The sequence below is a fragment of the Carettochelys insculpta genome, chromosome 2, assembly GCF_033958435.1.
Source record: "Carettochelys insculpta isolate YL-2023 chromosome 2, ASM3395843v1, whole genome shotgun sequence".
Taxonomy (NCBI): domain Eukaryota; kingdom Metazoa; phylum Chordata; order Testudines; family Carettochelyidae; genus Carettochelys; species Carettochelys insculpta.
In genome coordinates, this window is record NC_134138.1 from 20017885 (window position 1) to 20042475 (window position 24591).

General features: G+C 44.0%; 1 protein-coding gene across 1 annotated transcript in view; it reads left to right on the top strand.

Annotated features, from left to right (window-relative positions):
- The window catches only part of KCNQ3 (potassium voltage-gated channel subfamily Q member 3), a 249181-nt gene that overhangs the window by 193998 nt on the left and 30592 nt on the right, over nt 1–24591 (top strand). Inside the window, exons 2-5 of the mRNA XM_074985612.1 lie at nt 12530–12620; nt 15953–16079; nt 19114–19286; nt 21794–21949. Of these exons, the coding sequence (XP_074841713.1) occupies nt 12530–12620; nt 15953–16079; nt 19114–19286; nt 21794–21949 (547 nt within the window). The remainder of the gene's footprint in view (nt 1–12529; nt 12621–15952; nt 16080–19113; nt 19287–21793; nt 21950–24591) is intronic.

Consider the following 24591-nt stretch of genomic DNA (forward strand, 5'->3'; position numbering starts at 1 on the left):
GTAAGTTGGGATGATAGCTCAGTGGTTTGCGCATTGGACTGCTTGAATCCAGGGTTGTGAGCTCAGTCCTTGAGGGGGCCATTTAAAGATTTGGAGCAAATATATATTTGAAAAAAAAAATGGTGCTTGGTCCTGCCAAGAGGGCAGGGGACTGGACTTGATGATCTCCTTAGGTCCCTTCCAACACTATGAGATGTGTAATGTGTGAAAAATAATAAATAAAGAACTGGGGATGGTAGCTGTGAGTGAATTAGAGACAGTGTGCAGTGCCATATGCAGCAAAAATGGACTGTGTAATTTTGGGCTTCATACATAGAAACATCAGGTAATGAAGCAGGGAGGTGCTAGCTCCTTTCCATACATCACTGAGGAGACTGTACCAGTAGTAGTACCTTTAATTCTGGCCACCTTAGTCCCTGGAGCAGGTCAACTAACTCATGAGGAACTGTGAAAAGAGTTACACAAATATTTAGTGAGCGGGGTGGGATGGCTAATGGGGAGTGATTTAAAAGAGTCAAATAACAGCAGAGGATGGTGAACCATTGAAAGACGCTTCTGGAAATCTATCTAATAGTAAAATGTATTCAGCTGTGGAAGATGCTCCCAGGGGCTGTGGTGCAAGGGCCACCATTTGGGATGTTTAAAACAAGGCTAGGAAAAGAACCAGAAAATGTATGGTAGGGACCAACCCAACATAGTTAGATTGAGCCTTGAAAAGTGCCAGGAGTTCTTCATTGTTCTTGTAATAAGTCTCAGCAAAGCACGTAAGGATACACATAACTTTAACACAAGTGGTCCTACTAAACCTGATGGAACTGCTCATGTGAGTAAAATTAAGCACCTGCTTTAGTACTTTGCTGGGTTGAGTCTTAGCACAGAATTATGAAATCAGTTTTCATTTTTAATAAATTAAAGATTTCAAATTTTGAGATGATGGAATTGCCTTAATGGAGATCTTCCCTTTAAATAAAATAAAATAAAAAACCCTAACCACATCATGTTATGTTTTCTCCTGGAAGTTGGACAGAATTGTCTTTATTTGAAACAGCCAAGTTAAACAGGGATAATACAATCAGAGATAGTAACATGTCAAGTGAGCAAATGGAGCTATCGTATATTATGTCAGACAACATTGCTGGAGACACTGGTGAAACGTTTTAGGAATGTAATCAGCCTGCTCTGGAGAATGCTGATAACCTCCTCCAAAGACTTCAACTTCCAGATTTCAAATTAAATATTGCTTGCTTATGGATGATCCTCCTGACTTCCTGAAAAGTGATTAATTGCTTATGGTAATGCAGAGTGAAAGAAATACTTTAAAGTCAAGTCAGATTTACATAGGTACAATACCATTAGGTGTGTAAATCAGAGTTCTTGTGCTATGAAGATCTTTGAATTGCTTATCTGAGGTTTGCATTCAAGAAGGATATGATTAATTTGCCTTCCCAGACCCTCTAATTAATTCATAAGCGATGGCAGATTGGAGGTGAGGATGGAGCATAGCTGTATCATATCAAAAGGATGATCTTCAGCTGTCCTTGAGTACGGTTGTCTGGAGAAAGGAGAGAGGGCAAAGTAGCCCAGTTCTCAAATCCCAGCTCCCCTAAACAGGATGCATCCCCAATTCAAGGGAATAATCCCACCAGTGCTGCTGAAATGTCTTGGTGGGTGGCTATGGTGTGACTTCCAGCAATAACTGATTGACAGACCACTCCTGAAGTGTGTTTAAAACTTTGTCACCTTGTCCTTTTGTAGCAAGAGCTCTTAATGCTTATGCTTCCCATAGCAATTTAGGCAGTATAAGGTCTCCTCCTGTCGTTCTGTACTGCTGCCTCCAGCTGAGACCTGGGGGTGGGGAGTGGAAGAGGGGAATATGTTTCTTGTTAATTCTGCAAAGCAGTGGCCCCACGCTTTTTACCTCAGCTGTACTTCAGAACTGACGGTCTGAGATCAGGGGAGGTTGAAAGAGCACAGTCTCCTCACATGTGCCACAAAATCTAGTTTACTTTTAAATTAAGGTTCATATTGTTTCATATTTTATCCGCATTGTCTTGTGTGCCTCAAATGCACAACCTTCCCAAGCAGCACTTGAACCAAACTGGCCTAGTGGGAATGGAAGAAGCCGGGTTAGATCATTTCCTCTGTCCGTCTGTCCTCCGCTTTCGCAATAAGCAGTCAGGGTAGTGTAAACCTAAAAGAGCCGGCTGTGTGTCCTGCATTGTGAGAAAAGCACTTTCTCCCAGGAGACAAGTAGGTTTGTCCAGGCCCACCGATGGCCGGTGGGGGATGGTGGCAGTTGCTCTGGAAACTGACCTATCAAGGGGACTGGGTCACTCCAGGTCCCTTTGACGTTCCGGTAGCGCTGCTTAGCCATTTTGTGCAGCCATTTTGTGGAGGGCCCAGCACTCTGGTCCTGGTGGCTCTGAGGGTGACTGACTTTGGCCCTGCCCCTTCCACTGTTGGTCACACTCCTTCCAGAGGCACAGAGCCAGGACCCCTTCCCACTTTGCCCCAGGGCCGACAGTGGCTGTCAGGCCCTCTGGCTTTGACTCATGGTTCCACTGTCCTTGTGATCTGGGCAGCGCTGGTGAACTAATGCTAGTGAAGAGGATGAATGAACAAGAGACTTTTTGATCACTTTTGAGTGAAGGCTGCGCTTTTTATGTTGTTTATGAGACACGTAGGTTGCTTTGGAAAGGGAGCCTGTGTTGTTTTTCCTGTTCTGATTTACTGCAATGTGTGCTATGCACAGACGACAGGATGGAGTCTGTTACATCCCCAGCTAAGGTCTGACTCTTTTGTTCAAGCTGTAGAGCATGTCAAGCTCCTGCTTTTCTTTGTAGAAATCCCTGGTGTGTCTGCCAACATGGCAAAACTGCAGGTCCATCTAAAGAGTCAAGATAAGAAAACATAGTGTGGGAAGAAAATACAGAAGCTCTGAGTTCCACCCCCTCAACCTTACATATTGTAGCTGAGCTACAGAAATCCAGCACGATGCAGCCCCGGGAAGCTCCCCTGGTTGGAAAGGCATGCAAGGGAAATACTAACATGGCCTCAGACTGTACGTTTTTAGGAATTCCCCATGAAGCAGAGGAGTCCCTGTCGTGTGTAGTCCCAGGACTGCTCCCTCTCCAGTTGTAGATCCTTGACTTTGCAGAATCCAGGGAAGAGGGTTAGTACTATGGGAATGACTGACTCCTCTGCTCAAAGCCTCCTTTGATGTGAGGGTGAGCTTCTCTCCTGTGGCTACTAATGGGGGAAGCAATGGTTTGTTCATTGTTTTCAGACTTTGTTAATGCACCCAAATTTGGTCTAAATCTGCTGCAGAAGTTTCTCAAAGATTGGGGATCTGACTGTGTTTTGGAAGAGCTTAGAACAAGTTCCAGTCCTCAGGTTTGTGCTTTGGTAAAAACCAAGTCAAACTCCTCAGGTTCAACTTCCAACAAATGAAATTTGGCACCACTGGTGTGTTTCATTTCTAAAATATTTTTAAGGCTGAGGATTAAGGTAGTCCTTCCAAGCATACCATATTTGAGCGTTCTGGCTCCTCTTTTGTACCTTTTCTTATCTCAGAACAAGAAGAAGCCCTGTGGCACCTTATAGACCAGCAGATATTTTGGAGCATAAGCGTTCATGGGCAAAGACCCGCTTCATCAGATGCACGGAGGGGTGGGGTGGTTCAGAGAGGTATTTAAGGAATGGGGTCCCAGTGAAAGGGATGGCCAGAGCTGACAAGGGCTATTCAGCACTTTGCCCCACTGCGCCCACTCATGCATCTGATGAAGTGGGTCTTTGCCCACAAAAGCTTATGCTCCAAAATGTCTGTTAGTCTATAAGGTGCCACAAGACTTCTTGTTGTTCTTAAAGCTACAGGCTAACACGGCTACTTCTCTCATACTTATTCGTATCTGGGCTCTTTCACCCCATCAAGTTTCACTGTTTACATGTCATATGTTTACACCCACCAGAGGCTGTTCCAGGTGTCAACAAGCTATGGGGGGAGAAGATAAACCAACCCCAGGTGGCTAATATTTTATCAGCTTCACTTTTGCTTTTATAGCTCCATTGCAGATGGCCCATGTAGTAATCAAGACATCTAGGCTTCTCCTCTAAGAAGACTATTTGAAGCTTGTCCCGGCACCAGAAGGGAGCTATTGCCTACATTGCCTTTTTCTTTCAAGGCTGCACATGCGGGAGTTAGGAGTGGCAGCTCTTCTGAATTTGGGCAGCAGGGAGCCAAACAAATTAGTTACCATGCTCTTAGGAAAAGATTGCCTAGTGCTGAAAATCCAGAAGGCTGGTATCTGAGCAGGATACTGCTGACCCAGCCCATTTAGAGGCCATTTGTCAGGCTCTCTGGGCTTGCCTGCAGTGGTGTTGCTTTGGTCACTGAAGCAAAGAGATTTTAAGAATGTGTCTGAAGAAGAGGGAGGTGGAGGCCTTACTAACTAGTTGCTGTCACTTAGCTTTACAGGAAGGAAATCTACTTTTAAAAGCTTTTTTGACTTTGCCTTTCAATTCAACACATTAACACGTGGTTTGAACAGAGATTGGAATTTTCTGGATCACTATAGGGGCTCTTTTGTATACTTGGCTTAATCTAATTCTTGGCTTCCCTCCCTTCCCCCTTCTGCCCCTCTACTCTCTGATTTGCTCATCTTGATAATTTTTTTTTTCTGATTTGTCCACCTTGATTACTGTTTTTGGTTCTCTGTGCCTTAAATATTGAGTCTGTTCTGGTCTGGCTATTGTCTGAAGAAGTGGGTCTGTCCCACAAAAGCTCACCTAATAAATTATTTTGTTAGTCTTTAAAGTGCTACTTGACTGCTTTTTTCTTTCCCTGTGGATTTAACAATCTGAACATTTAGAATGAGGTTTTTGTGCGGAAAGAAATTCCAGGAGAGAGCAGTATCGTTTCACTCTAAGGAGCTTTGGCGCTCTCTAGTGGGTAAAACAAAGCACACACTACCATGTGGGTGAGGTTTTTAGAGGAATAAAAATCATATTGTGCCATTTAGTTTATATTTAAGCTGCACGGTAAGAGAACGTGGGCCCCAACCCTGCAACCTCCCGTTCTGTGACACTTCTGTTGATGGCAGTGCTCTTGCAGGGCAGGGCTCCCAAGTAACAGACTTCTGCAAAAGTAATGCCCCTTGAATATTTTCAACATGTATCATTAAATGTTTATCTTAGTAAATGAAAGGCGAGGAGAAGTGCTCCAGGACAGATGCTGCACAGGTCTCAACAGAACTGCATCAATGTATTTCATTAGAACTGCACTGATCAATATCAGCTGAGCTGTGACACCCCCAATTTCTGAGATATCCCGTTAGACTGAAGTAGAAATGGTATACAGTGTGTCAAGTTTGCAGCACCTACATCTCCATCATCACGGACTTGCTGTGAAGCAACAGTGCAAGGTGCTGCAGGATGCCAATTGGTGGAGGAAAATCTTGGATAGCTGCAGTGTGGATTTAAAAGAAAACACTGAGTTTAAAGAAATACGTTAAGACTCGGCTGATTTCCCCGAGATCCATCAAGGAGGAGACGTTCTGTATAGGAATCTCCTTCTTGATGTACAAAAGGGTAGGGCGATCAGCTGCCTTCTTCACATAATCCTCCTCATCTCTGGACCTCAGGAAGCATCCTGCACTGGCCCAGGGTTTTTAGTTGGGCGGGGAATGGAAACTGTTGGGTAGAGCAGGTCGAATGGGACACATACATTGCCTTTGAAGAGGGTAATACAGCAAAGAGCTGGCAAACTCTAACCAAAATACCTTATTACTACCCACAATGTTTCACCAGGGCTGCTGCATAGAAACATAGCAAAGAGGGACCCCCAGCAAGGAATAGTTAGACACTAGCAAAGCGATCTGGCTGCTGCCTGCTGGCCCTGTAAAGGATAAATTGAAAGGATGGCATGTAAACCTGGCGGAGTGATGCTTAGCACAGACAAGTTAAATGAAATGATTAACATGATGAGATCAGTGTAACACAATATCTGTTGATTACTTTTAAGGGACCATTCAGGGTAGAGTGGCCCATTAACAATTGTGTAATCACTGGGTTACAGAGGGGGAGCTGTAGGTTGGATATTAGGAAAATCTGTTTCACTAGGAGGGTGGCGAAACACTGGTGTGTGTTACTTAGAGAGGTGGTAGAATCTCCACCCCTACAGGTTTTTAAGACCCAGCCTGACAAAGTCCTGGCTTAGATGACTTAGTTGGGGCTGATCCTGCTTTCTGCAGGGGGCTGGACTCAATGATCTCCTGAGGTCCCTTCCAGCCCTTGGATTCTATGATTCTATGAACCAAAATAGCAAGAAGAGCCATTTTTTCCAATTCAGTAAAAAACTCTAATTCCAGAGCTGCAATGAATGTGATTATGAGACAGTCCTTAATAAATAATGTCAAACCATACTTTTGTAACCCCTGTTTTAAGAACAGCGCACACACAATTTGTAATGTGATACTTGTTTACTGTAGGATGTTCACAAACTTACGTATCCTATTTCCTCACACTTTACATGTATGTTTGTACCACTGTGCACTGACTTTCATTCCCAAATCTAGTGGGAGTTATCCAACATTTCAAGATCACATAGAGTTTGCTATTTAGATGTGAGTTGTTCATGTTTTGGGCTTTGAGACATCCACTGCTTATCAAAAATAATTAGGAGGGTTTTCTTTTTTTAACTTTGCAATTATAGTGTCAGGAGCCACAAACAAGTCTTTAAAGAACTGCAGATTGCAGACCCCTGCACTAAACCATCTCTTCTACCTTGCATTTTGCTGTGAGACTTGGAGTAAGTTTCCAAGACCTCAAGAAGAGCTCTGTGTGGTACAAAAGCTTGGCTTTCTCAATAGCAGAAGTAGGTCCAGTAAAAGATAGTATTACCTCATCCATCTTCCCTCTAATGTCTTGGGACCAACATGGCTACAAGTATTCACCATACATTAATACGTGTGCAAAACTGAGCACTAAAAATTGAAAAATGCCAGAATTAATGTTACTTATACAACCTTAATTTGTTTTCCTTCTGTGTATGCATTATGATCTAGTCTTTAATTACATAATATCTTCAGCCACCCAAGAATCCCACTGTGAGACTACAACCCCCCACTTCAGACTCCCAGGAGATCTGCCAGGTTTTGGGGCAATCCCCCATACTGGTTTTACAGTGCGGAGGGGTGGACAAACCCAGCTTTGGCCACAATGTTCTGGCAAGATTTCCATGCAAATGAGATTTCTCTGGTGGCTTTCATTGTTGTTCAGAGGGAGATGGATTCGGGGTGGGAGGGATTAGAGATTTTCTGGCTCTAGGCTTTGGCCAGGCTGCCCGGGCGAACAGCCCTCTCTCTTGATACAAATTATTTTGAATAGGGTGAACCTAGAGGAAGAATTGGCAATGGGGTTTGTTGTTAGGGAAAGGTTCCTGGGTCCCCTGACCAGGAGTACTCCATCTGTTACCTAAGATCCATAAAACTGGAAACCTTCTATCATCTGAGGTGTTGGCATCCTTACAGCAGGATTATCCTGCTCTGTTGGCTCCCTCCTCAAACCCTATGCTACCAGCACTCTTAGCTGTCTTTAAGACACCACAGACTTTCTGAGGAAACTACAGAACATTCGTAGTCTTTCTGAAAACACCATCCTCACCACTATAACTATAGAAGCTCTTTACACCAATATTCCACCTAAGGACGAAGCTGTCCCTGCAAGAAATCCTGCTGCTAACTTTGTGCATATATTTATGCAAGAGACACCATCACAGGAGCTAACCACATCAGCCACACCATCAGAGGGCTCATACACCTGCACATCCACTAATGTGATACAGTATCAGAGAGGTATCCAAGTTACTCTGTATCTTCAAAAACAACAGGAAGTCTTGTGGCACCTTATAGACTAACAGATATTTTGGAGCATAAGCTTTCATGGGCAAAGACCCGCTTCATCAGACGTGTCTGATGAAGCGGGTCTTTGCCCATGAAAGCTTATGCTCCAAAATATCTGTTAGTCTATAAGGTGCCACAGGGCTTCTTGTTGTTAATGTGGTATATGCCATCACGTGCCAACAACGCCCCGCTGCTATGCACAGTGGACAAACCAGACAGTCTCTGTGCCAAAGAATGGATGGACATAAATTTGACATAGGGGATTGGAATGGACATAAACCTATAGAGGAACACTTTCACCTCCCAGGACACTCAAGAATGGATTTAAAAGTACCCATTCTTCTACAAAAGAATTTTACCACAAGATAACAGAGGGCTACATCTAAATTGGCGCTCATTTGAAAATTTGATGCTTTTTAAAATCAGGCCTTAACAGGGAGCTCAACTATCTTATGCATTACAAGGGCAATTTCCCCACTTTTGATGTTTTCAGGCATGGGATACATCTTGTGTAACTTAATTTGCTTCCTCTGCTGGTGACAGGTAACACCCCCTCTCCCTACTTTCCCCTCCTTTCATCACTCTCCTCTCCCTCCTGGCTATATAAACCCTGGATTATAAGTGTCTGCTCCAGTCATCTGAGGAAGTAGGTCTTACCAGGAAAGCTTTTTACATATTGTATTTCCTCACACTCACACACAAAAAAGTTAAATTTGTTAAACTTCAAGGTGCTACAGACCTGCTTCTTTTAAGGGTTATTTGTTTCCCTAATGGCTCATTAACCTGAATGGGCACTTCCCAGTCAGCTATCTAGACATTGTCTTTTATCTAATGAGTATTCCCCAGGTGTAAACACATTAGCAATACAGATATATAGTTAATATTCCTAACTTCAGATGCAAAAGTGATGCATGCATACAAACAGGGTAATCATATGCAGTGAATAATAAGCTTTTCAGTGATCTCTCACATAACCTATCTTGCATAAAATACATTCAGTTATGTCATAATTATATCATAATTACAGCTCAGTGAAGAATATGGGATGCAGTATCACAAAGAGAAACAAATATTATGAATAGGATTAACATGCAAAGCATCCTACAGGATGAACCTCTGTAGTCCAGCACCCTCGGGTCCCTTCCAGTGTCAAACCATAAAATTTGCTGAACCACAGGAGGTCAATATTTTCTAGAAGCATTACCAACACTTCCACTGCTTACTGGGTTCTTAAAAGACATATGGTGGTAAATTACAGCTAAATAACAATACAGAACACTGAGAGCCAGAACTGGTGGCTGTAAACAAACTTTATGGAACTGCAAGAAACTTGGTCACATCCCTGGTAAGTGGAAATTCCGCTAACTTAAATCATTTCGGACCACGGATGTTGCCAGACCAGAAAGTGCTGGACTAGTGTAGTAGCAGTCCATAAAATCTAAACACATGATCAGAACTCTTAATATCTATTTTGATAACCCTAACACACAGGTGAGCCACATTGGTTTCCAACTGTGTATTTGTACGTGTTCAGTGTGGTGTAGGGACATTGGCATAAGGTGTCACTTTGTCTGCCAGCATCCCAGTCAGATTTGAGAGTTCTGCTTTTTTCATATAATTCCAAATCAACAAGTGGAGAGACCGTTGTCCAGGTATAGCCTGACTCCTCATGGCTGAAGATTTCAAGCTCTTCCCGTCCTTCCTTTTCACCCACATTCCCTTCTTCCTTGTTAGCATGTGGGAGTACCTGGCACCCAGTTCCATCTTATCTACTTAATTCCCCGCAGACCTCATATATTTGTTTAGTACTCTTATTCGCTGTTTCCATTCACCTGAACCCAAAAGGTTAAATCTAATAATTCCATCCCCAAATGTATAGGTGTTGCTCTGCCAGCTGTCTGCTTCACACACAAAGGTGCAATAATGCTCGTTACACATTTGATCCAAACTTTGGCTTGATTCAACTCTGATTGTTTAACCACTGATTTGCAAGCTGAAGTGAATGTTCAGCATCCTTAATCTAGAACTGGGCTTTTTACTGCCTTATTCAGCATCATCAGCAAGTTCTTATCTGCACTGCTCTTGTTCCCAACACTGCTTTGGAGCAGATTTATGCTCTCTTTACATTTACTCTTGATATTAACTATATGCCGCTTCCAAATTAGTTTATCAAACATAGAATCATAGAATCATAGAACACTAGAACTGGAAGGGACCTTGAGAGGCCATCGAGTCCAGCCCCCTGCCCCAATGGCAGGGCCAAGTACTATCTAAACCATCCCTGATAGATGTCTATCTAACCTGTTCTTAAATATCTCCAGCGATGGAGATTCTACAACCTCCCTTGGCAATTTATTCCACTGTTTGACCACCCTGACAGTTAGGAACTTTTTCCTAATGTCCAATCTAAATCTCCCTTGCTGCGGTTTAAGCCCGTTGCCTCTTGTTCTATCCTCAGAGGCTAAGAAGAACAAGTTTTCTCCTTCCTCCTTATGACTCCCTTTTAGATACCTGAAAACCGCTATCATGTCTCCCTTCAATCTTCTCTTTTCCAAACTAAGCAAGCCCAATTCTTTCAAGCTTTTTTTCATAGGTCACATTTTCTAGACCTTTAGTCATTCTTGTCACTCTTTTCTGGACCCTCTCTAGTTTCTCCACATCTTTTTTGAACTGTGGTGCCCAGAACTGGACACAATACTCCAGCTGAGGCCTAACCAGGGCAGAGTAGAGCAGAAGAATGACTTCTCGTGTCTTGTTCACAACACACCTGTTAATGCATCCCAGAATCATGTTTGCTTTTTTTGCAACAGCATCACACTGTTGACTCATATTTACCTTGTGGTCCACTATAATCCCTAGATCCCTTTCTGCTGTAGTTGTTCCTAGACGGCCTCTCCCCATTCTGTATGTGTGAAACTGATTGTTCCTTCCTAAGTGGAGCACTTTGCATTTGTCCTTATTAAACTTCATCCTGTTTACCTCAGACCATTTCTCCAATTTATCCAGATCATTTTGAATTATGACCCTTTCCTCCAAAGTAGTCGCAACCCCTCCCAACTTGGTATCATCTGCAAACTTAGTAAGCATACTTTCTATGCCAATATCTAAATCATTGATGAAGACATTGAACAGAACCGGTCCTTACACAGACCGCTGCGGAACCCCACTTTTTATACTTTTCCAGCAGGATTGAGAACCATTAAGAACTACTCTCTGGGTACGGTTATCCAGCCAGTTATGCTCCCACCTTATAGTAGCCTCATCTAAATTGAATTTGCCTAGTTTTTTGATAAGAATATCATGAGAGACCGTATCAAATGCTTTACTAAAATCTAGGTAGACCACATCTACTGCTTCTCCCCTATCCACAAGGCTCGTTATCCTAACAAAGCTATCAGATTAGTTTGACAAGATTTATTCTTTACAAATCCATGCTGGCTGATTCCTATTACCTTACCACCTTCCAAGTGCTTGCAGATGATTTCTTTAATTACCTGCTCCATTATCTTTCCTGGCACTGAAGTTGAGCTGACTGGCCTGTAGTTTCCTGGGTTATTCTTATTTCCCTTTTTATAGATGGGCACTATATTTGCCCTTTTCCAGTCTTCTGGAGTCTCTCCTGTCTCCCATGATTTTCCAAAGATGATAGATAAAGGCTCAAATCCTGAGATCATAAAATTTCAAACAAACTGAATTTTCTCAGCATAAAAATGCAGTTTTCATACTTCCCCAGTCCTTCCTTTTGTGAGAATCCGCCCCTTTCTTCTCTCTACTTGCTCTGTTCATGTTAATCACTCAGCTTCTTCATCATTCATTAATCTTCACCCACCCTCCAGATGCAACCAGTTAGCACAATTGCTCTCTTAGGCCCCTATCACCCTTTGGAGCCTATGTAGGGGTGCATACGCCATCATATCTGCATTATAAAAAAGAAAAAAAGAGAGCACTAAAGTTTTCTGTGCAAGCACGGTTTGTGCATTATGAATGTCTTCATGGGCTTTTGACCTCCTTTATAAAGTACTTTGAGATCTGCTGATGAAAAGCATTAGATGATATTATTGGTGCCAGAATATTAATTGCTCCAAAATGTTAAGTTAATGTTTCTTGGCTTTTAATACACACCAAGTGGATTTGCTTTATTGTTATTGCAATGCCATTTTATTAGTAAGCATTATTATATGCCTTTCTAATGTGCCCATCATGGTGGTAACACTAGAACGCTCTCGGTAAGTTAAATCCTTTTGCGGGAGGTAATACCCATAAAAGGTACCTCTCAATGAGACGCTGTCCTCTGTCTGCCAAACTTCTTCTCTCATGGGTCAGAGGCAGTGAGAATATAACTATCTTCACGTTTCCCATGCTGTGAACCCCTTTTCCACACCAGGGCTCCAGAACTCTGGGATCAAGCCAGGGTCCCCTTCCCACTTAACATTATGGGAAGGGCAGGTTAGTCTCAACGCAACACTGCTCGTGACTCCCCCAGGCTCCGAACCCTTGATCCCAGTGGCATCCCATCTCACTCTGACCATGGTTGCTGACCCCTTTCAGGCCCTGTGGGGTTTTTTCAACCATCTGTTTTTAAGTGGATGCAGTAGTAACGATGCCCCTTTTCTCCTTTTATGTTCATCCAGATTTCTGATAGTGCTGGGGTGTTTGATCTTAGCCATCCTAACAACTTTCAAGGAATATGAAACTGTTTCAGGAGACTGGTTGCTGCTGTTGGTAAGTAGACTGGGACTGCAATGTCATGCTGTTCACATTGCTCAATTGAATTCAGGAGCAATGAAAACTCATTGCCATTGGCGACTCTTCAGGGTCCCAGCCACTGTGCAGGGCAGGCTCATATCAGGTGTAAGAACTCTCTAGAGCATACTGAGGCACTTCCCAGTGTCCCTCCCAGGCTGAGGTTCTGCAACAGGCTAGGAGGCCCTTCTGGTGTCTCCCCAGCAGCCCAGCCTGGGACAGTTGCTGTTTTATAGGTAGACAAAGAAAACTAAACTCAGTGGTTTTGAGCCAGGCCTACTTGCTCCAGCGGGCTGTGGCAGACTGTGGCCTTTAGAGAGGCCCTGGGCTGTTTCTTTTCCTCAGCAATGTATAGGAGGTCTGTTCTTCTCACCAACCACCACATGAAGTCTCCTCCTTCGCTTTTAACTGCCCCTTCTTTACTGGATAGCATGGGTGGGAGTAGCTAGGCAGGGCTGAGTGGGCCCACAGCAGCTTATGAATCCTTGTGAGCTCAGTGGAAGGTTAACGTATCCCATCATGCACCCTGATTTAGTGGCCTGTGTGCAAAGAGTTGCTGGTCTTCAAGCAGTGGCTGTATTTTTGTGCACAGTTGAGAACATGGTGCACTATCAGCACTTAACAGATTACGATTACACTGGGAACAGGAGAAAATAGTGGGAGAAGGGGGTGGGAAATTGCTGGTCCTATAATTTCAGAGGGAATTTTCAGTAACACCCAATCACCATTGACCTAATTCTGCTCCAACAGAAATAATTAGTAAAACTCCCATTGACTTTAGTGGATGGATCGTTCTAAGCTAAGCACTTTGGAAAATCCAACCCCTATGGGTATGTCTAGATGTCTCCCTCCCACCCAAGGTGGACAGACTTGCTCGTAGGCTTGAGTGAGATCATTAGAAAGCTCAGTGTGGCTGTTCAGATTCTCAAGCCTACCTGCCCCTCAGGCGGCCAGCCGAAGTCTCCCCCAGTGCCACAACACCCACACTGCTAGCGTGAAATTGTCTACCTGGGCTGGGACATAAAGGTCTCTGTACCACTTTTATTTCATTCTGCAATATTCAGCTGATTTCAAGCTCTCATTAAAGAGATGCCATCCGCTTACACGTCACACATCTGTCTGAAGAGATGGTGCCTGATAGCACTGCGAGCAATGGGTAAGATGGCTATCCTTCAAAGGTTTGGAGAAAGGAATTCCTTTCCTCTGGAGGTCCTTGAGCTTACTGTGTGCATGGAAGAGCTCTGAGCATATGCTGAAGTCAGTTCACTCTATTGTTTGTCTGGGTCTTTCATGGTATGTCTATGCTGTAATTAGACACCCACTGCTGGTTCTCGCCAGCTGACTCGTGTTTGTAGGGCTGGGGCGAAAAGCCTATTTGTGGTGTAGTACAGAGGCGACTGGTGTGGGGATTACAGGGGTGCACTGTCCAAGTGTCTCTGCCTGCCCCTGCTCTGCATATGCCCCACTGCTTCCCTGCCTCTGCCCCGCCCTGCCCCTTTCCCACCCCTGCTCTGCCCCCCCGCCTCTTCCCTTGGAAGCACTGTGCCGATTCCGGTAGGTGCAGGGGGCATTTCCCCCTTCCCCTGGAGCTGTGAAGCCTAGGAGTAGCACTCTCAGGCTATGCTGCTGATGGGGAGGGGCAGAACTGCCCCCATACTCACTGGAAATGACTCATGCATGTGGCCCCCTGGGAACCCCCCCACACCAATTATGGGGGTAGATGTTTTGGGTACAGCTGCAGCCTGAGCTCTGGGAACCTCCCACCCTGCAAGGTTTTAGAGCCTGGACTGTCGCTCGAATCCAAATATCTCCGTCAGAATTTAAGAGCCCCCTCGCCTCAGCCTTATGAGCCTGAATCATCTGGCACAGACCGGCGGTAGGCTTTTGATTGCAGGGTAAACATACCCCCCACACAGCAGAACGAGAGAAAACAAATATAATGCACAAATGTTTGCCAGTGGCTCTGGGACAAGTAAAAGAAGCGGCATTGAAATCATTCCGTAAAAGTGACGAGATAAAATGAGTCCACTTGAACAAAAAGGATCTTTTTTCTATAGCCAAAGTCCAGACATCACAGTGTAATCAGAGAGCTGCTGTGAGCCCAGCCATGCATAAAACTGTCTCCTGGCAAACCACAGTAGCTGAGCAGTAGTGCTGGGACTTCCCTGTCTGCCTCTCCATACGTCCCAGTGACTGGTGAATTCTGACCTGCATTCAATGTGAATGTTATAAGAGATTATCCTTTTCCGCTGCTTCAGGATTCAGGAAAAGGGCTGGGGAAGTTTTATAGCTCCCTGCAGCATAGAGCATAGAAAGAGGCCTGTTGGGTAGAGATGAAGTGGGATGTGCTCTGGCAATCCTGCCCACCCATAAGTGACAATTGGCTGTCTGTGCAAGTTGGAGCAGCCCCCACATTAGGCCATGGACCCCATGTAAGGCCAGCTGCCTAATGGGCTGAAGAGTTAGCCCTTTAACCTAATGACCAGTGTTCCCTGTAAGCTGAGCACTTGGGCAGCCGTTCAGTGGTGTTCAGGTGCCACCTTGCTCACGTCCATCCAGAGTGGGCAGCATGTGTTTATATTGGTGGTGCATACCCGCACATGCCTCAGTGCACATAACAAAATTTATTCTGCCCAGGGATGGAAAAAAATTAGAGGGAATGCTGGTAATGACACTGTCTCCAGTGACTCATCATCAGTTATTTCAGCCAGCTCTGACAAAATTTTACATGCTACACTAAGACCAGTAAAGAAGTTTGATTTAAAAATTACCTTACCAGTGACTTATGTACTTGATCTTCAATGCCTCTGAGAGATTGGGAGGAACTCTTTGACTGTTCATCTCAGAGATGGGTCTAAATTAAAACTCTATCTCCAAATTCACCCAAGCACCGGTAAATACGAATTTCATTCCGGGTTCCAATGTCCCAGCTCAGGTCTTTCTGTATACATTTCAAAAAGTCCAGAATTATTTGTATGTACACTACAAGGACCTTCAGGGTCAGATTTTCTAAAGAGCTCAAATCTTATCTAGGGATCTAAATGAAATGGACAGATTTTCAGATGCACTCAGCACCCTGCTGCTCCCCTGGAAAACAATAGAAAATTCCCCCTCTCCATCTCTTAAAACAATGAAGAATGCCAAGTACTGAGCTTTTTGAAAATCTGGCTTTGTATGTATGCATGTTTATGTATGTATATAAATATCACAGACATATACGCATGCACACTGATCCAGTAAGTGCTGCATGTCCAGAATTACTGCAGGCCTTATTATGTGTCTAAGAATATAGTTTGTGTTCTTTGATACAGGAAACATTTGCCATTTTCATCTTTGGAGCAGAGTTTGCCTTAAGAATCTGGGCTGCTGGATGTTGCTGTCGTTACAAAGGATGGAGGGGGAGGCTCAAATTTGCCAGGAAGCCTTTGTGTATGTTGGGTAAGCACAAACTCTTTGTTCTCCATGGCTACTTCTATACTAGGTGCATCTGTTTACAGAAATTACCCTCAGAAGAGATGTTCTGACAAAACTTGTGTTGACAGATCCTGTCTACATGTAAAAGTGGATTGATCTTTTGATCCACTCTGTCGACAAAAAGGCCCCCCCAGACCATCTAAACAGTATTTTTGTCAACAGTTTCTGTTGACAAAATGCATTTTCCTGTACAGACTCTGTGAATTGTGTTTACAAAACCCCAGTTTTGTCTGCAAAACACTTTAGTGTAGACACTTCATATATATTGCCTTTTTGCGCTGAGTCAGATGCGGTTGGTTTCTAAAACCCCAGGAGAATTAAATTCAGTCCTGCCAGGGACACTGAGTTCTGCACTATTTAGAAAGAAGTATAACATGGACCTGAACACAGTTGAGAACAGTGTTCAAGGACTGAGAGTGAATCAGAACTGGATGTTTACTTCCAGAACCTTCTGGAATGTTCTGCAGGATCTCCACAACTTTAATTGACATCTTAATTATGGTTTGAAAAAGCATTTCAAAAATGGTGCATTTTTACTCAACATCATCTGTTCCCTTTGTATCGTTGAGTTCTGTCTTCTTACTTGACTAAAACAAGCTTTTACTGCAGTGAGGTCTAATGGGCACTGAACTGGGAGTCAAGAAATCTATTCCCAACTCTGTTATATGACCTGGGGTCTGTCACCAGAGATTCCTGTAAGCTGAGTGCTTCGATGGCCACCCAGGAGAGATTCAAATGCTGTCCAGATGCTTAGCAGAGCACCCATGGTGCATGTGTGCTTACTGGTGGTGTGCATCCGCACAGGTCTCCGTACACATAACAAAATTTATTACAAGCATGGATGGGAAAAATTAGAGGGAATATTGCCCATCGCTTCAGCTCTGTGCCTCTGTATCCTTGGTTATGCCTTGATTGCTTTGGCTGTTTACAAATATAACCTCTACAGGTCAGGGGCTGACAATCATGTATTTGTGCAGCACTTTTCAAGGCAGGGTCTCGCTTGTGGCCTTCAGGTGCTATTGTAACACAAATCAGTCAGAATACTTGTGTTCATATTTTAGGGCCAGTTCAGCTTTGGATAGGCAAGTTGGGGTTTGTTCTGTCTTGTGTATCCCCACAACTAGTGTCATCCAAATTCTAAGCTCAAAATATTTATGACTATAGAATCAAAGACTTTTAGAACTTGAAGAGATCTCAAGGGGTCATCCAGTCCCATCCCCTGTCCTCACTGCAGGACCAGGCACCATCTAGATCATCCCTGAGAGGTGTTTATCTAACCTGTTCTTAAATATCTGCAGTGATGAAGATACCACAACCTCCCTAGACAATTTATTCCAGTTCTTAACCACCCTGACAAGAAGGAATGAGGAAACCCCTGCTGCTGGAGAATGTTAAACGACTGTGTCAGGAACAAGAACTCAGTTGCATTTTGAAATAGTGGATTAGAAATAATCTTCTCTTGATTAGTAAATTACATAAATTCGTTATGAAATTATTGAGAGCAAATGAATAAGAAACCCACATGGTAGCATTTAAAGACACTTGATTACTTAAATACTCTTGATTACTTAAATACACTTCAAAGACAGTGTGGCTGAGAATCCTGAGAAGGTGTCTGGAACAATTGCTACCTCTTTCCACTTGGATAATTATGGGCTCATATAGGTCCACCAGTTTAAAACCAAAAGCAATCTACATTTCAGACCACTTTAATTGATTAATAAATTATTCTGTCTTGCTCACAAAAATAAACAGCCCTGTCCTGAAGAGGTTAATCTAGACAGCCAAGCAAATTGACAAAAAGTAGGGGGGAACATTAGAAAGAGGGGCCTCTTGTTCACTGACTGCTATATTTTGGCTTTCCTGCTTTTGTTATATCCCACTCAGAGAATATTTGTCCTCTGGGTTGTTTGTCCTTCTGATTTCTTAGCCTGTTTTTTGCAGAATTGAATCTCATGTCCAGTTTTCTCTGGAAGCTGAGCACTGTGGTGGCCACCAGTGTTCCCTCTAACTTTTTCCATCTGTGTGCAGAATGAATTTTGTTTCATGCACCAAGGCATATGCAGTTGTGCACAACCTGTCTAAATGCGAGTTGTCATCTGTGAACGCTCAGCTAATAAGCTGAGCAGCACCCAACTCTCTTCTAGGCAGATGCCTAAGTTCTCAGCTTACAGAGAATGCTGGTGGCCACCCGGGAGAGATTCAGGTGCTGCTCAGCTGATTAGCAGTGTGCTCACAGCTAGCAGCGTGTGTTTCTACTGGTGATGCACATCTGTATATGTCTTGATGCACACAACAAAATTTATTCCACTCATGGATCATAGACTCATAGAACTCTAGAACTGGAAGGGACCTCAAGAGGTCATTGAGTCAGTTTCCTGCCCTCTTGGCAGGATCAAACACCATCTAGACCATCCCGATAGGTGCCTATCTAACCTGCTCTTAAATATCTCCAGCAATGGAGATCCCACGATCTCCCAAGGTAACTTATTCCAATGTTTAACTGGATGGAAAAAAATTCGGGGGAACACTGCTTATGTCCCATTTCTCTTCACCAGCTCAGAACATGTTTCATGTCAAATGCGAGGTGTGTAAAATAAATAAATAAAGATACACATCTCATAAACCTGGAAGGGACCTCAGGAGGTCGTTCAGTCCCCTGCCCTCTTAGCAGGAACAAGCACCAGCCCTGACAGATTATTTTTTTAACTTCTTTGCCCTAGACCCCTAAATGACTTCCTCAAGGATTGAATTTATAAGCCGGGGTTTAGCAAGCCAGAATTCAAACCCCGGAGCTATCCTTCCCCGGATTAACTGGATCCCAAATTGATGCCACAGTTGGAGTTTGACCCACAGATGTTTGTTTACTTGATTAAGGAAAGAGTTCATTAGTGAGTTTCAGATTTTCACGGAGGAGTTACAGCTCAAGCAAACGGAAAAAGCAGCAGATGATGGGTCTGCTTCTTTATCAGGTTTCGTTCTCCTTTATGCCGTGCAGACATCTTTGTACTGATTGCCTCTGTGCCGGTGGTAGCTGTTGGGAACCAGGGCAATGTTCTGGCCACATCACTCAGAAGTCTGCGCTTCCTTCAGATCCTACGGATGCTCCGAATGGACAGGAGAGGAGGGACGTGGAAGCTTTTGGGATCTGCTATTTGTGCACATAGCAAAGTAAGTGAAGAGTTCACAGCATTCATCTGATTTGGGTGTTGCAGGGGGGGGACAAAAACAGAGGCAGATCAGACACTAATGCTTAGAGCAGCAGACTAGTAGTTGAGACCCTTGAGTACTATTCCCAGCTCTCCTGCAGACACACTCCATAACCTTCTAAAGCCAACTCTTTCATCCTTTTGCGGTCCTGTGGGATTAATGGTGATTCTGCACTATTGAAACCAATGGCCATTTTGGGTTTGACTTCAATAGGAGCTGGATCATGCCCTTATTCATAAAGTATGTCATGCTCTTTGGAAGAAAGCCCTCTATAATAGTGACATGTTAACACTGGCTTTTCAGGCAGGACTCTGCTGAGAGGGAGAATTCATCGGCTTCTCCCTAGATGGCATCCATTAAGACTTGGAATTTATTTTCCACTCAGTACATCATATTGAACTTGTGTGACTTGAGGGGCAGCTATATCCACTCGTAGTGGGCTGGGGATTTCTTTGACATCTTTGAGAAGAAATATAAGTTCACCAAGTGGCCCAAGATGACTTACCCATCACTGGAGTCCCACTCCAGGAGCTTATTTCTGATCCTTGATGGGTTTGATACCTGCATGTCAGTGAACACCTTGAGCCATCCCTAACACAGGCCTCTAAAAGGCACCCTTAAAGAATTGTCCTTTGAGAAATACTGTAAAGCGCAGTGTCTGGACCCACCTATTCCCTTACCCGTTTATGTTGGAGACGTTTGGTGACGGAGGAGGGTGGGAAAAGACTTATCCCAAAAATCACTATGGAAGTTCAGTGCATAGTGATTTGATGCTGGTTATTAGAAGCCAAGTAACTGAAAGTGGCTAATTTATGTTCACCCATAACCATGGGACAGATTGTATAGTGATGGCTGCTAATATAAGAACTTGGATGGACAGAAGTTCAGCTACAGGGGCAGACCCGTTCTGGTCCATATCAGGTAGTTAATGCTGCTCTTGCACTGTTATTGTATAGGATTAGATGATAAAGGGCCACCTGAGTGAAGAGCTCTAAGTTAGGGGCCTATGGATTTTCCTGTGACTTACCAAAGTTATAAATAACATTGGACAGTCTCATACGTCTACGACATTCTCATAAGAAAATGTTCTCAACAGTCCCACAGGTTGCTTTCCAGCAAGACACATTTGTAAACGTCTCGGCTACGACATCCCCCCGATCACACCGCAGGAAAAGCTGTCTGTAGACTGCCCCGCTCTCTGCTGAAGTGCTATAAATTAAAAGTAATAACCTGAAAGAATATCTTCTTCCCACTTCGGATGAAATGTGATAACCCAGACGCATGCTCTAATACATAAACTACATCTTTGTGGGAATCAGGACTCTGAGGTTCTGTTTTCACCTCTTCGGCTGTGTCTACACGTGCCCCAAACTTCGAAATGGCCATGCAAATGGCCATTTCGAAGTTTACTAATGAAGCGCTGAAATGCATATTCAGCGCTTCATTAGCATGCGGGCGGCAGCGGCACTTCGAAATTGACGAGCCTTGCCGCCGCGCGGCGCGTCCAGCTCATGGGAATGAGCTCATGGGAATAAGGGGACTTCGAAGCAGGCGGGGCCCTTTCGAAAAGGAGCCCCGTCTGGACGCGCCGCGCGGCGGCAAGGCTCGTCAATTTCGAAGTGCCGCTGCCGCCCGCATGCTAATGAAGCGCTGAATATGCATTTCAGCGCTTCATTAGTAAACTTCGAAATGGCCATTTGCATGGCCATTTCGAAGTTTGGGGCACGTGTAGACACAGCCTTCCAGTGTCTGACTCTGTGACTTGGGAACTACAGAAGTGGCAGATGTTCACAAGTGAGAGGCCAAGGCCGTCATGCCAGGCCCCATGCAGTGATGTGCTTTGGGTCTTAATCCAGTTTAATCCAGCTGTGAGCAAAACTGCAACTGCAAATTGCTTTTATTTCCTCAGCAAAAAAGTGCTGTATATATACTAAGTACCATAAACTCTTCCATATCCGGCAGCCCTGGGACCAGGAGGTTGCTGGATATTCAAATATTCTGGATAATAGAGGGGTAAACCTAGCAATACATAACCCTAAAGAAAAACAAGATTCGATATTAAGAAACAAAGAAAAACGTATGCAGAGTACTTTATTTATCAATAACCACATAGTATTGTACACTGTAAACTTATACTGTATTTGCTGTATTTATTTGTATTTACTTTCACTATACTGTACTTATGGAAAACGTAATTAAAATGTACTTATGGTTAAAATGCCGGTTATTTGAGTTCTGGATGATAGAATGCCAGATATGAAAGAGTTTACTGTATTATCGTAGCTCTGCAATATGGAACAGACAGCGCTTTGCTATACTGGACCCAGACTGTAATTCAGGAAGTAGTGACAGTTCTTGCTGTTCTACTCTGTGTATCTCTCCTCTTTTGTCACTCGATATCTGGTGCTGCCACCACAGAAGCTGATGCTGTGTTTAGTCTCCCTGTTTTCAGTGTGTTTCTTTTTCAGGAGCTCATCACCGCTTGGTACATTGGGTTTCTGACACTTATCCTCTCCTCATTCCTTGTGTACCTGGTTGAGAAAGATGTGCCTGAAAAGGATGCCCATGGAGTCGAGATGAAAGAAGAGTTTGAAACCTATGCAGACGCACTGTGGTGGGGGCTGGTAAGTAGTGGAAGAAACAGTTTCTTATTTGGTGGTTTAACGGAAATAAAACTGTCTGGTTGAATTAAAGTGTGAGGGGAGTGGAAGGAATTTGGGTAAAATATTCTGGAGCACCTGAGTTTCTTTCTCAAATGTGACTTGGGTTCTCAGGAGACTAAGTCTGACTGGATGTAAGCTCCTCAGTGCCAACTAAATCTTAATGACTTTTAGTCAGACTTAACTTCCTGTGTACCTAAATCATATTTGAAATTTAGACTCAAATGCCCAAGTCACTTAAGTGCTTTTAAAATTTAAACTCTGGAACTTTGTTAGCTGAAGCCTAAGGGTCAGATTTTCAAAAACCTTCAGCACCCAACAGCTTTAATTTAGGTACTTTCATGAAGTGGCCAGATTTTCAAAACATAGTGCTTTTTGAAAATCTGGCCATTTATGTGCCTAAAGACAGGCTGAGATCTTCTGTCAATCTGTCTTTAACTGTGCATGCTGAGCTCTCTGGGAAATTTGGCCCAGAATGGCCATGTCTACACGTGCACGCTACTTTGAAGTAGCGGTGCCAACTTCGAAATAGCACCCGTCACGGCTACACGTGTTGGGCGCTATTTCAAAGTTGAAATGGACGTTAGGCAGCGAGACGTCGAAGTTGCTAACCCCATGAGGGGATGGGTATAGCGCCCTACTTCGAAGTTGAACATCGAAGTAGGGCACGTGTAGACAATCCGCGTCCCGCAACATCAAAATAGCGGGGTCCGCCATGGTGGCCATCAGCTGAGGGGTTGAGAGACGCTCTCTCTCCAGCCCCTGTGGGGCTCTATGGTCACCGTGTGCAGCAGGCCTTAGCCCAGGGCTTCTGGCTGCTGCTGCTGCAGCTGGGGATCCATGCTGCATGCACAGGGTCTGCAACCAGTTGTCGGCTCTGTGGATCTTGTGTTGTTTAGTGCAAGTGTGTCTGGGAGGGGCCCTTTAAGGGAGCGGCTTGCTGTTGAGTCCGCCCTGTGACCCTGTCTGCAGCTGTTCCTGGCACCCTTATTTTGATGTGTGCTACTTTGGTGTGTAGACGTTCCCTTGCAGCGCCTATTTTGATGTGGTGCTGCGCAACATCGAAGTTGACCGTCAATGTTGCCAGCCCTGGAGGACGTGTAGACGTTATTCATCGAAATAGACTATTTCGATGTTGCTACGTCGAAATAAGCTACTTCGATGTAGCGTGCACGTGTAGATGTAGCCAATGTCTGGTGAAGATATCTCTCTGGTGAAGATTTGCAAAGGCACCAGTGGGCATTGAGCCCTTAACTGCCATTGACTTTCCTTGGAATTTGGACACACAATTGCCCATTTTGTTTCTGCAGATCTTCTCCTGAGACACAAGTCTGAACCCTAGAGAATGGTAGTATATGAAGAGTAAGGTCCCACGTTCAGTCTGAGTTTTGCTTAAATTAACACACTCTGAGTTTCAGTTAGAGAAATGTTGGGCAGATGAGGGGGCATTTGCAAGGTCATGGTGCATGCTACACCCTGGATAATCATGGTAAAAACCTGACCCATGGCCTTGCCCCTTCATTTGGAATGTCCTCTGACATCCCTCCTCTAAAAATCTCACAACGGCCGCGTCCACACTAGCCCAAAACTTCGAAATGGCCATGCAAATGGCCATGCGAAGTTTACTAATGAAGGGCTGAAATACCTATTCAGTGCCTCATTAGAATGCTGGCAGCTGCAGCACTTCAAAATTGATGCAGCTCACCACCACGTGGCTCATCCAGATGAGGTTCCTTTTTGAAAGGACCCCAGCAACTTCGAAATCCCCTTATTCCTATATGCTCTTACGAATAAGGGGATTTCAAAGTTGCCGGGGTCCTTTCGAAAAGGAGCCCTGTCTGGATGAGCCGCACGGCAGCGAGCCACGTCAATTTCGAAGTGCTGTGGCTGCCGGCATTCTAATGAGGTCACCTTCATCATCATCAATAACCGTGGGCTCAGCGCCCGTTGGTGTCTGATGCCTCTCTCACTGTTTCCTTCCATCGTTCCCTATTCAGTGTAGAGTGGCTTCGTTTCTGTAGACTAGCTCTGCACCAATCTTCTACATCATCTATCCATTCTCTGTGGGGTCTGCCTCTCCTATTTGAACCATCCATTATGCCGAATACTAGGGTCTTGATTTTTCATTCGTCATTCATTCTGCATATATGTCCAAATAGTTGTAGCATTATGCATTCAATTTTTCCCTTCCTAAGCGAAGTTCTTTGCACTTATTTTTACTCAATTTTATCTCATTGAATTCAGACTAATTCTTCAATTTGTTGAGGTTGTTCTGAATTCTAATCCTGTCTTCCAAAATGCTTGCAATTCCTTCAACTTGGTGTCATCTGTAAATTTAATAACCATACTCTTTGTTCCACGATCAAAACCATTAATGAAAGCATTTAATACTATCATAGGGGAAAAATTGAATGCACAATTAGAGAACAGGAGATTGTCTAGGAGGAAGTACTGTGGAAATGGATCTGGGGACAGGTTTAGTGGATCACAAATTGCATATGAGTCATAACATGATGCAGTTGCAAAACAGGCTAGTATAATTCTGGTGTGTATTAACAGAGTGTCGTATATAAGGCTCAAGAGATAATTACCCTGCTCTCTTTGCC